This window comes from Podarcis tiliguerta, assembly GCF_965153285.1.
Source record: "Podarcis tiliguerta genome assembly, chromosome: 5".
NCBI lineage: Eukaryota > Metazoa > Chordata > Lepidosauria > Squamata > Lacertidae > Podarcis > Podarcis tiliguerta.
In genome coordinates this window covers 90,536,966-90,550,221 of record NC_139538.1, presented here as the reverse complement: position 1 = coordinate 90,550,221, position 13,256 = coordinate 90,536,966, and the positions used below count along the sequence as shown (strand labels likewise).

The window sequence follows — 13,256 nt, the reverse complement described above, 5'->3', positions numbered from 1 at the left end:
GACTTTCGAGGTTCGACTGTACTAGTAATTTTAATAAGGAAAGTAGTTATTTATTTATATTATTATTATGTATTAAATTGGTATATCGCCCTTCATCCGTAGATATCAGGGCAGTTCACATAATAAAAATACAAGATAAAAAACAATACGTATGAAAACATTTATATAGTGCTATCGTTATGAAAGAGTTTCATAGGCAAAAAGTAGACTAAACTCTGTCCCAAAATAACTTCTGTGGGAACAAACTTATTTTAGTGTATGTGATATTTCTGTATTTTTATGGCAGTATTTTAAAACTACCACCACTTGACAGATATGTCACAAGAAATCGAAGCTGTGCTGACTGAGATGGAGAATTGTTTTCAGCTTCTGATGCCGGATCCCTTTGACTTCATGGCAAATGACACGGAAACAGTCAATTGGAGGACGGCTGAACTGGACAAAACTGTTTCCTGCTCTTCTGTGGAGAGGGCAGCTCAACAGTCACATGACGATAATGAGCAGCCTTGCTGCAGCAAAGACCTTCCTTCCATCTCTCTGGTTCCGAAAGCTGGTAACAAAAGAGACTTGAATAGCGAAATGGAGGAGAATGGAGGCATGGAAGACTCTTTAAATTCTGAATTGACTTCTGCTGTTGCCAGTGGAGAAGATGACTATGCCACCTTTGTTCGGAGCCACGGTCTTGGATCTCATAAATACAGTCTCAATCTTGAAATAGCCACAGGTATTGGGATTCTGTGGAACGTAATCATTAATTACAATACACTGCTTTTAATTAAAGTTTAAATGATCATCTTCACTTGTCAGCTAATAACCAAGTATTTAGAATCTGTTATAAGTACAGTCATACCTCAGGTTGAAGTAGCTTCAAGTTAAGTATTTTTGGGTTGCGCTCTGCGGCGACCCGGAAGTAACGGAGCGCGTTACGTCCGGGTTTCACCGCTTGCGCATGCATAGACGCTCAAAATGACGTCATGCGCGGAAACGTGACACACACAGATGCGTGTTACATTTACTTCAGGATGCGAACAGGGCTCCGGAACAGATCCCGTTCGTATCTAGAGGTACCACTGCGTGTTGCCGTTCCTGGGTGGAAAATATATTTCTCCTGGCCTGCTTTCCTCTGACTCTTTGATTTTTGCGAGTAGGGCTTGAAAAAAAGGTTGGAGGTCACAGATTTCAAATTAAGACCTATCAAGAGATCATTCAGCCTTTTTTCTACTGTTTTTCAGTATCTTCCTTATTTCAAGTGTCTAGTCATAGCAGAATAGGTCATAGCATAGCACCATAGCATGAGTGTCTACTTCGTATTGCTTTTTAAAAAAATTGCTGCTGCTGTTTTCTTTGTTGTTTTTTGTTGTTTACTGTACTTTGTACATTGCCTTGAGAAATGTGTGGAAGGTGATGCATTAGTACTACTAATAGTTATTTAAGCGTCTAGTTACTCACCAAACTCTTGTGGTGGCAGCCACTGAATTATAAAACCAGATTGGTGGGCGGAGAGATTGTGTGGAGAAATATCCTATTGCTTTTAGGCGAACCTACTAAGTTGGAGGCTGCTAAGAGAAGAGAACCATATATGCCACTTTGAGGTTAGAGGATAGGTGAGATATAAATGTAATAAATAAGTAAATAAATTAATAAATTAATACTGTACCAAAACATTCTGTGAATCTGATATGCATTTGCTCATTGTCTGTTTTCCCCCTGCTAGATGTGAAATTGCAGGAGAATGAAGACAATACAGCTATAATAAATAACGCTACAGACGCTTATAAGCTCATCAGAAACAAATTCATGCCTTCTGTACAGTCATGGATTCAGGTGAGGAAAAACTCTTCCATTGAGAATAAAAATAAATTCTGTATTTTGTTTATTTTCTGTGTGACAAAATGCTAATACGCTCACTAGGTGTTTTAGTTCCCCTGGGCTCTACACTAACTTCAGCATTCTTGAATTGAAAGCACATTTAGCATTGTTTTTTGTGAACTTGGAGCCTTGCAAACTTATACTGATGTTTTATTTCTGAGCTGTGTTCAGTATTTGAGGGAGGTGTCACACATTCCTTTATTTCCATCTCCTCTGATTTCAACCGAAACTTTCATAATCTCACGCTTTAAAAAGCTTTCATAAATTCCTATTCAAAAAGTTAACCTAGTGAAGAGAAGATTCTGTGTGTGTGTGCTTTCTTAATGGTGCAGTCAGCGTTATAGTTTCCCTGACAAGTACAGTAATGCTAGTTAAGGCAGAAAATAGACATTTATTGTAATCCTTGGTACTAGGATCTTAATCAGATGCAACAGGAAAATCTAGCCAGTCATTGTTCTTTTGGATTGGGAAAAGTAAGCACTGGTGGTAAGACAGAGTTACTTGGCTCCTACTCTGTTGTATTTTGATTGAAGAGAATAGGGTTTGGGTGGTTTCCAGGATGCTTGTAATATAGTTAATCTTAGGTAAGCCTTTCCTTTCTAAAAATTCTTGATATCAGAATACTTCTGCTTTGGAAATCACTGTTGGAGGACTGGCATTACATAGAATCAGAACTGCAGAGTTGGAAGAGACCTCCGGGGTCATTTAGTCCAACCCCGTGCAATCCAAGAATCCCAACTAAAGCATAGATGACATATGGCCATCTAACCTCTGCATAAAAAACCTCCAATGAAGGAGAATACACAACCTCTTGTGGGAGTCTGCTCCACTGGTGAACAGCTCTTACTGTCATAAAGTACTTCCTAATGTTTAACTGGAATCTCATTTCTTGTAACTTGAAGACATTGGTTTGCTTTTTCATCTGCAGCACTTTAGATATTTGAAGGTGGCTGTTATATCACGTCTCAGTCTCGGCAACTTCCTCAACTGTTCCTCATAAGACTTAGTTTCCAGACTCTTTATCATCTTGATCACTCTCTTCTGCACATGTTCAGACTTGTCAATATCCTTATTAAATTGTGGTGCCCAGCACTGGACACAGGACTCCAGGTGTGGTTTGACCAAAGCAGAATAGAGTGGTACTATTACTTCCCTTGACTTGGACACTAGATGTCTGTTGATGCAGCCTAGAATAACATTAGCTTTCCCCCTGCTGCATCACACTGTTGACTTACGTTCAGCTTGTGGTCTATTAAGACCCCTAGATCCTTTTCACACGTACTACTGGCAAACCAGGTGTCCCCCATCCTATATTTCTGCAGCCGGTTCTTCCTGCCTAAGTGCAGAACCTTACATTTGTCCCTATGGAAATTCATTTTGTGAGTTCGGGCCAAGGTTCTCCAATCAGTTAAGGTCATCTTGAACCCCAGTTTTGTCTTCTGCAGCATTAGCTACCCCTCCCAGTTAGGAGTCATCTGCACATTGGATGAGCATTCCGCCAATATTTTCATCTAAGCTCACAACATTATAAACAACCAGATCCTACTTTATTTACCATCTCACCTAATAAATGTATTTCCCTAATATGAGTTTGGTGGCGGCTACCTTTACTTTTTATTAACCAGCGGTGTGTGAAGCTGAATGGCACACAAATTAAATGTGCATAAGCTGCGAGTTATCTGTATTACAAATTCCCATGGCATGCCAAATGTGCATGAAATCTTGGCATGTATTTGAATGCCAAGTCAGCTAATGTTGCGGTTTTTATTTTTTAGTTGTTCACAAGGGCTGGAATAAATGATGAACATCTAAGACAAGCCATTGATCTTAAAAGCAAATTGGAGCGTGCCACAGAGAAATGTAAGGAAATGAATATTGGTTTTAAAGACAGGAAGATGACAATGGTGAGTTAAGTTAAATATTTCTGGTATAGTTTGAGGAATACGTGACCTGAATTTAGAACATAATGTCACAATATGGCCTCAATAGGGCATATCGTAGTCTTGTATATATACCTTGGTTATGCGGGGGGGGGGGGGGGCCTTTCTAGAGACCAGGATCTTTCATTGTCTTGAACTGTTTGTAACTCATCCTAGAATCACGCTGCAATAAAAGGTGGGATTATAAATTTAACATGCAAATCGTTTTTTAAAATCTATGAATGAAGCATTCATGCACAGTAGTAATACAGTAATTAAGCTTTTAACGCAATATATACTGAACACAGTGGTAACTGAGATGGGGTGAGAGATTGCCGTAGAAAAATCAAAGTGGTCTCATCTTTTTATCAAATTGCTTTTCTTGGGGTAACTGATTTCACTTGTCCCCTAAAGCTGCTGTATTGGGTACTTTCACATATCATAAAATCAGCCATGCATAAGTCCTAGTCAACACGCAGTATAGTTAGTCTTTTTGTGGTGGTTTTCCCATAGTGTGAACTCTTAAAGAATAATGTTCCATGATTATTAAAACTACATTTTAATAACCTCTACTTTTGCTTCCACATTTTCGTACCCACACTCTACCGGTCATTATATGAGGGGCCGCAATGCCTAAAGAGGGCTATGATCAGCCAATTTAGGACCAATTGAGCTTGGTCCTAAAATTGAGGAGCCGTTGACACACTAGTACTCTATGTCTAAAATAAATTTTAAGTCAGTTCTGAGTAACACAGATTAGGCAAGACATAGGAAAGGAGAGCCTATGAGCTTACATCCTGAACATGTGTGTATGGGGGGGGGGGTCCAGCACTGTAGTCCTACTTCCCTCTCCCCACCTGTATGGCATACGCATAGAGAGGTACTGTGTAAACGCCTCTTAAGAAAACATAGAAAGCACTAAGTTCTCACTGGCTTATGAAAGAAGTTATGATCTACCCAAAAAATGTTCAGACATTTGAGTCTCCAGCAAAAGGGAATTTGACTGAGGAACCCCTCTTCACAACTGCAGAATGAAGGGGTTGCCCTTACAGTGATGCCACAGAGATCAGTTGACAAGTCCGTATGTTGTAAACAGAGCACTAAGTTCAGGATTCACAAAGGTCTCAGTAATAGTAGTAGTAGTAGTAATAATAATAATAATAAGAGTTTTGATCGCAGCAAAATGGAAGAGTAATGAAATCCCCTCTATTCAAGATTGGATCCAAAAGCTGACAGAATATGCTGAATTAGATGGTTTATCAGAAAAAATAAAGAATAAATCAAAACAGGAATTTGTTTCTAAATGGGAGGTTTTTAAAGAATATCTGAAAAATAAATATAGTAGTTGAAATTCTGTTGCAGCATTCGAGGAACTTCAGTAATAGTTGTAAGGTAGGTATAAGAAATTAGATTTAATGAGAATAAGTTTAATTATTAAAAAAAAAAGTGTATTGGCAATAAGTAATATGAATTTGAAGTATGGAATAGACGGGAGGTTGGGTCTTTAGTGTTAAGACCAATAGATGTTTTATTGTTTGCTAAGAATATTATGTGTCTATGGTTATTTTTGTAATTATAATTTGGTATTTGTGTTTTTTGTTTGTTTGTTTTTCTAGTTGTATAAATAAAAAACTTTAAATTAAATAATAGTAGTAGTAGTAGTAATAATAATAATAATAATAATAATAATAATAATTTATTACTTCTACCCCGCCCATCTGGCCGCACCACCCCAGGCACTTTGGGTGGTAAAATGTCATGGCAGATGAAGAAATGCTCATAATTATAGGTTGTCAATTTGGGCCCTATGCTAAGCCATGGTTAAGTTTTCTTAACCATTATCTGTTGAAATGTCGGAATTGAACCTTACCTATCTTTTTAAATTGGCACTGCATATGCCAAAACTGTGTTGGCTCTAGGCCCTTAGACTCATATACAATAAGATTCTGCAAAGGATGATCAGGTCAGGCCAGCACAAGATTTCAAGTTTCTATCTGGGCATATGTGAACACTGGCATAGCACTTGAATTCATATACTCTTTTAGTGAAAATAACTATTAGCATTTGCTGAGAGCTGTATATTTGAAGATGTTTTAAATTAGACTTGAATCCTTCCCCCACCCCCACCCCAAAGCTACATTGTGCTTTTTTTCTCTCTCTTAATTTTTCTGGGGACTGGATTTTTGTTTTTGTTTGCTTCTAAGGCTCTGATTCAGAGCACACCTAATTTGGCAGTAGATCCTGCTGAAATCAATGCAACTTCTATCTGAATATTTTTTAGGTTGAAGATGTAGCTAAAATTATTTCAGGTGGCCAGTAGAGGGAGCACATCCAGCATGCTGGGAGCTGCTTCTGCCCACATGGTTTGAATGTGTTTGTTGGTGGTGAATAGAATATTATAGCTCCCATCAATATTTAAATTGGAAATGCACTCATTTATAGACAGTACCTTAAATTAGCCGTTCTTAACTAATGTTTTTATCTGTATGTATGGCATGAATCTTTTCCCAAAGATCTTCATAAGGCTAAAGTGTTAAATGCAAAATATATCATAAAGTAAAGGTAAAGGGACCCCTGACCATTAGGTCCAGTCATGGCCGACTCTGGGGTTGCGGCGCTCATCTCGCTTTATTGGCCGAGGGAGCCGGCGTACAGCTTCCGGGTCATGTGGCCAGCATGACTAAGCCGCTTCTGGCAAACCAGAGCAGTGCACAGAAATGCCATTTACCTTCCCGCCAGAGCGGTACCTATTTATCTACTTGCACTTTGACATGTTTTCGAAGTGCTAGGTTGGCAGAAGCAGGGACCGAGCAACGGGAGCTCACCGATCGCGGGGATTCGAACCGCCAACCTTCCGATCGGCAAGCCCTAGGCTCTGTGGTTTAACCCACCCGCGTCCTCAAAATATCTCATAACTGCCTAGTATTTTTTACCTGTGCTACATTTCTCGGTAGTTATGCTTACTTGTCATCTAATTCATTTCCAGTGCTTAAAAACACGAAATCGGCTTTTGTAGCTTAAAATAAAAATAGCAGTATTTCTCTTCCCCTGCTTTAGTTTTATGAAGGATATTGTTAAGAGTAATCTTCTTATCAAAAATTGCATTGTGAAGCATTGATAATTCACAAATTCTGTAAATAAGAGCTGAAGAATAGTTTACAAATGAAGGCACACATAAAAAGCTGTCACATGGAACTGACCTGGTGTACACATATGTTAAACATGTGGTGGGTTCATCCAGAAAAACCCATATTCAGAAGCTCCCCCTCGCTGTGTGCTGACTGTGCCCCCTGAAATTATAATTGTTGTTGTTATTTAAATTTATATACCACCCTTCATCGAAAGGTCTCAGGGTGGTTCTCAACATGCAACATAAAAACAAAATGCAACATAAAAACACAAGTAAATAATTAAAACAAAGCAATGACCCCCCCCCCCTTCCCACAGCCTCATTTAAAAGACTGTGGAATATTAATCTGCCAATTGGCAAAAGCGGAAGATTTGTTTCGTCTGGCAAGCTGACATGCATGCAGATGGAACATTCAGTAGAGTGGATGTTGAATTCCACCAATGGTTTATTACCTGTAGTTTATTAAACTATGTTTTAATGTTGCATGAAAGATCTGCAAAGAAATGCATATTTTTACATTTTTCCTCCATATCCACTCACACATGTAGTATAAACTTAGGGGAAATGGCAACTTTTTCCCTGGTCAAGGTATCAGTTAATGTTCATTTGACCAAACTGGTTGCTGTTGGTTTAGTACATAAAAGGGGTGCCACCTATTTTCTGCGAATTCTCTGCATAACATAGGCTATAACATGAGAATTTCAGGGTTCTTGGGCAGCTCTTTCTCTGACCTTGGGGTGAAATGTGATCTCTAAATTTCAAAGATGCTTTCAGTGCAGGTGTGGCTAGTCCAGCTGTCCTCATCAGTCCCAGCAAAGGTGGAGCAAGGCAAAGGGTGAACCAGTGAGACTTCTCTTCTCCCCGCTCCAGTGTAATGTGCAAACTGGCTCTAAGGAATATTGGCAGTCTTAGTACAGTACAGGTCAGAAATAAGATGGTACAAGAATGAGTGCAATCAGGGGTGGAAATGAGATTAAAAGGCATTTTAATACATGGGGGGGGGGAATTGTCTAGGGGTGATTAGAAATGAGATTGTGTCACTTAATAATTTGGCAAAAGTATATCCCTTAATAGTCACCCCTCACTTATTTTGTGATACTCATATGGATAAATTACAGTCCTTCCCCCACAAAACATGCATAAAACTAAGATTTCTAGGATTTGTCTCAGATTTCGAAGCATTTTTTTTTATTTTTTTTACTACATGGTTCTGAAGGCACCATGTAACTTGCTAGCATATTGCATCAGGTACAGCAGAGGAATAATAGCATTATTATAATTCCCAGAGAAAAAATGGTCTTTTTGTTTACTCTTTTTTAAGATTTTTTTGTTTATCTTTTGTAAGATGCTTTGAATATTGCTTTTATAGGCCAGTTTTCTGTTATATGCTGAAAATAAGTGATGCTTTTATTCTATTAAAATCTGGCTTGCTAGATTGCAGATCAGGCTTTATATCATTGCTATGGAATCATTATCATTATTATTTATATTTATATTTATATTTATATACCACCTCTTCTTCCAAGGAGCTCAAGGTGGTTCTCCCCATTTTATCCCTACAGCAATCCTGTGAGGTAGGTTAGTCTAAGAGATGGTGACTGGCCCAAGGTCACCCGGTGAGTTTCATGATTTGAACCCTGGTCTCCCAGGTCCTAGTCCAACACTCTAACCATTATGCCACCCTGACTCTAGAATGGCCAGGTGAAATACAATTTCACTGCTATGTAGCTGCGTGGAATCACATAGCAGTTGGTCCCTTACCTTTCCCGCCCCAACCTGGCCACAGTGATCCATGCGACGGTCACCTCCAGGCTTGACTACTGTAATTCGCTCTACGCGGGGCTGCCCTTGAAGCTGTCCCAGAAACTCCAGTGGGTGCAGAATGCTGCAGTGAGGCTCCTCACAGGGTCTCTGCCATGGGAGCATATTCACCCAGTGCTTTTCCAGCTGCACTGGCTCCCGGTGGAGTACAGGGTCAGATTTAAGGTGCTGCTTTTGACCTTTAAAGCCCTTCACGGCCTAGGACCCTTGTACCTACGGGACCGCCTCTCCCGGTATGCCCCACGGAGAGCCTCAAGATCCATAAATAGCAACACCCTAGTGGTCCCGGGCCCTAAGGAAGTTAGATTAGCTTCAACCAGAGCCAGGGCCTTTTCAAAACTGGCTCCAGCCTGGTGGAATGCTTTGCCTCATGAGACCAGGGCCCTGCAGGATCTGATTTCTTTCCGCAGGGCCTGTAAGACAGAGTTGTTCCGCCTGGCCTTTGGCTTGGAGCCAGTTTGATTCCCTCCCTCTCTTTCTTTTTTCCTTTCCTTCTCCTCCTGCGATGAGGCTACATTTTAATATTTTAATGTTCTATTATTTTAATGTTGTATTTTACTTTTGTTTTTAAGTTGTAATCATTCATCTTGTTTTTATTATTGCTTGTAAGCCGCTCTGAGCTCGGCCTTGGCTGGGGAGGGCGGGGTATAAATAAAAAATTATTATTATTATTATTATTATTATTATTATTATTATTATTATTATTTATTTATTATATAGGGGTATTTGGTTAGTAAGTAATACTCGCCTACATCCATACTGGAAAGAGGTTTAAGATGTTCTGAGCATAAAAGCTTTTCCTTGGAAGAAAGTGTGGCACAGCTAAATAGATGCGTGAAGGTGGCATTCTGCCCAGGTTTGTAGTTCCTAAGAAGCGTCTGTCTTCAAAGCTTGTCTAAAGCGCTTGGCAAGTTTAGACTGTCTGTATGTGTGGGTACCTTCTTTTGAAGCCTGTGATTTGGCTGTGTTGTATCAGTGAACTAGAATTATTTGCCTGCTTGTAGCACATCATGGCTTGTATTTCACCGGTGAATAATTGCGTCATGTGGATGGGTTTGCATTTGTGGTAGAGGACGGTTCTAGGTGTGCCTCGCACCTTCGTTTCCGTGAACTGGTTGTGTGGTTTTGCTGACATTCTCCACCCATTTTTCACGTAGCATGCTACCTCTGAAGGGTCAGAGGTCATAGGAAGGGCCAGAACAGATAGCTCTGTAGGGCTCTGCTGGGCTCTTGGCTCCAGGGGGCTAGCCTTTGTTTGACTCTTAAGCCCGTGGTGCACAGCATTTAATAATGCAGCAAGAGGAAAACAAGGGGTGGTCTTCCCTCATTCTCCAGAGAAAGGGGGGCAGCAGGCAAAGGCTGTTTAATCCAAAAAAATAAGCCTTGGCTATAAAAGAACTTGGAGTTACTGTGGCATTGTCCACTAGAGGGTAGGCAAAGGCAAGAAAAATAAAGCATTTTTTTTTAATTTGGGAGGGGGAGGAATGGAAGTTTCTTCATTCCTAGGTTAGAGTCTTGCTCCCACTGCCCTTTTGCCTTGTGGTCTTGCTCTCTTTCCCAAAGGAGGGAGATTTGCATCTTGGTGCCATCTCAGTCTGTAGCTTTCTGGGGCTGATGACTTTCCTCCTTGCTTGGGTCGCTGCTGAAACCTGTTTCTCTCTACCTAACAGTCTCTAGACGCTCCTCCTCTGTGAAGGAAACAGGTTCATTTTGACTGCCCCCCCCCCTCCTTTTTCTTTTGGCTGCAGGTGGTTTTTCTTCAGTGAGGAGAGTGTTGGCCCAGGGAGGAGTTGCCATCTTGGGCAACCTGAATCAAGTTGGGTGGATGGGAGAACTTACAGTGCCCCATTACACTGCTCAACTTTGCGGTCCATTTTAGGGAACTACCGTATTTTTTGCTGTATAATACGCACCAGACCACAAGACGCACCTAGTTTTTGGAGGAGGAAAACAAGAAAAAAAATATTCTGAATCTCAGAAGCCAGAACAGCAAGAGGGATCGCTGCGCAGTGAAAGCAGCAATCCCTCTTGCTGTTCTGGCTTCTGGGATAGCTGCGCAGCCTGCATTCACTCCATAAGACGCACACACATTTCCCCTTTTTAGGAGGGAAAAAGTGAGTCTTTTAGAGCAAAAAATACGGTAATATTCAGGGTGCAGATCCTAGCCCTAACTGCCTTTTACAGCAGATGATTCCCACAGCAGCCTACTTTTAAAGAAAATTAGCAAGATGCTTGTCTCTGTGATGGATAGATTAAAGAAACAGTCCAGGTATGTTCTCAGTGGAGACCACCCTTCTTTCCCTGTTAGAGATGAGGGAAGAGATCTTGCTTATTACAGTGGTGTCCTCAACTGCTACACTTTTTTTCATAGAAGTAAAAGGCAGGGGTTGACTATGGGAATAATTTAAAGTACATTATAGAGGTCCCAACATTCCTATCCTCCTTCTAGCTCAGATCTCAAAACCAGCCTCTTGTCTGTTTCACATTAACCAAAGTTGCCTGCATTCCAGTTCTGGGCAGTCTTCTCTTTCTGACTTAAACGATGTTGTTGGTAATTAAAGCTTGCCAAATCAAAACACTTATGCAACATAACAGGCCTAGGGAAATAATTAGGCAAAGCAACATTTGTGTGAAACAGAATTTCAGGATGTTGCTTAAACATCTTGCTCATCTCAACATGGGTATAGGTGGGTCACTTTTTGCTGGATCGTGCCCGGTCTTCCATGCTAGTCCTACTCAAAATAGACCTATTGAAATTAATGGGCATGACTGACTTAGGTTCATTAATTTCAGTGGGCCTTCTCTTGAGTAGAACTTAATTGGATACAATCTCATTTTTCCTGGTTACATGGATGATCAAGAAAGCTATATTTTTTTTTGTCTGATAAAAATTAGAACCCCACCATAGAACTAACTCATAGCAAAAAGGAGGAGGAGTAACAATACTTTTTAGCGCTTTGTGTTTAAGCAAGGTAGTGCATACAATACTCCTTTATCTCAGTAAGCAATAAAATTGTTCCCAACAGGATCTTGTTGGACAAATTTGGAGCTACTTAATAGGCTTAATAGGGAAGGAAATGGAAGGGGAACGGGAAATACCGTCGTACCACAGCTTATGTAGCCCTCCGGTTACGTAAACTTCAGGATACGTAAGCAGCAAACCCAGAAGTATATTTCCGGGTTTTTGCCGCATGTGCAGAAGCGCTCTACTACCATGTGCGCAGAAGTGGTCTCTCCGGTTGCGAAAACCTCAGGATCCGGCTGGATGTCCGGAACGGATCCCACCCGCAACCGGAGGTACCACTGTAATGGTCAGACACTGATTGCCCATCGAGAGGAACAAGCTCTAGTACCATAAAGCCGACCTGGAAGTTCTGCCACCATCACCACCCTTCTCCATACATTGTTGATATATACTACAGGCAACAACAGATATACGTGCCTCCAATTGATGCACGACTGCACACGTGTGCATCGCAGAAACTTGGAAGTGGCTGGAAAAGGAGGTGGAACTAGCTTATGGGTGTTTCGCTATTGTGCGCAATGACCCGGAATGCAACCCAGGTGCAAATTGGGGGTTGGCTGTGCAGATAAAGAGCTCTTTCAGAGAGCAGTCTTTTAATTTTGTACAAGAAAAGCAGCATACAAATGCAGTAAGTAGTATTCTGAATTCACAGTGGATTCCTAGCCCAGTGTTTTACTGCAGTTTTAAGAAAGAGAAAAGCAAATTGTTTACAGATTGGTTAATGTGACATTTACATTTATGATTTAACAGGTGTAGAAGTTGTAAAAATCTCATTTCCAGGAAGGTACCTTGTTTTGCCCTATATTGTCAGTCATTCCAAAAGGCTTTTATACTCTGCTAATGAACACTACGTGATTTGGTTACACAAATTGTAGTTTTCCTTCATTTAAGATGACTTGACTATATTTTACATCATGGCTGAATTCAAAATGCATTCACATAAAGTTGCCCATATAAATTGGTTCCACTGCAGTAAGTATTAATTCCTTGGCAAAAAAAATTCCCCCTCTCCTCTTGGAAAAAATATTTAGTTGACTGTGAGTAGATGCACATGAAATATTGGTAGGTGGAATAATTTGCAAGATCTTCCAGTGAGGGTATTAGCATATAAATAGCAGATGCAATGATGACCATCACAGCTGAGTACATTTAATTTTTAGTTTATAAGATAAAATGGGTTTTTAAATTCATAGTCATCAAGCCTGCTGAAAGACAAATGAAGTTTAGAGTTCACTTATCTGAGGAGGCCTTACATCATGTTAGAGGAAGGAAAACCAAGCCTGCCACATAGCCATACCTGAAAGAAAGAGATTTCTCGGGCTGGGGGAAAGGAATGAAAAGTGTTCAGAAAGGCAGAACAAGAAATCTGGCAACAAAATGTTAATGGTCCCAGATGCAGTGAGCAATTAGCTGTAGCTTCTTGTTATATACACATGCACCTCACCATATCTGTGAATTCTTGGCCATTGCTTTTGCTTGTATAATACAGTTT

At 40.3% G+C, this 13,256-nt stretch overlaps 1 protein-coding gene across 2 annotated transcripts in view; it reads left to right on the top strand.

The window, feature by feature from the left end:
* The window catches only part of UVSSA (UV stimulated scaffold protein A), a 53,677-nt gene that overhangs the window by 3,097 nt on the left and 37,324 nt on the right, over window positions 1–13,256 (top strand). For both annotated transcript variants that reach the window (XM_083440767.1, XM_083440766.1), the window contains exons 4-6: window positions 314–724; window positions 1,715–1,824; window positions 3,645–3,773. In XM_083440767.1, the coding sequence (XP_083296893.1) occupies window positions 314–724; window positions 1,715–1,824; window positions 3,645–3,773 (650 nt within the window). The remainder of the gene's footprint in view (window positions 1–313; window positions 725–1,714; window positions 1,825–3,644; window positions 3,774–13,256) is intronic.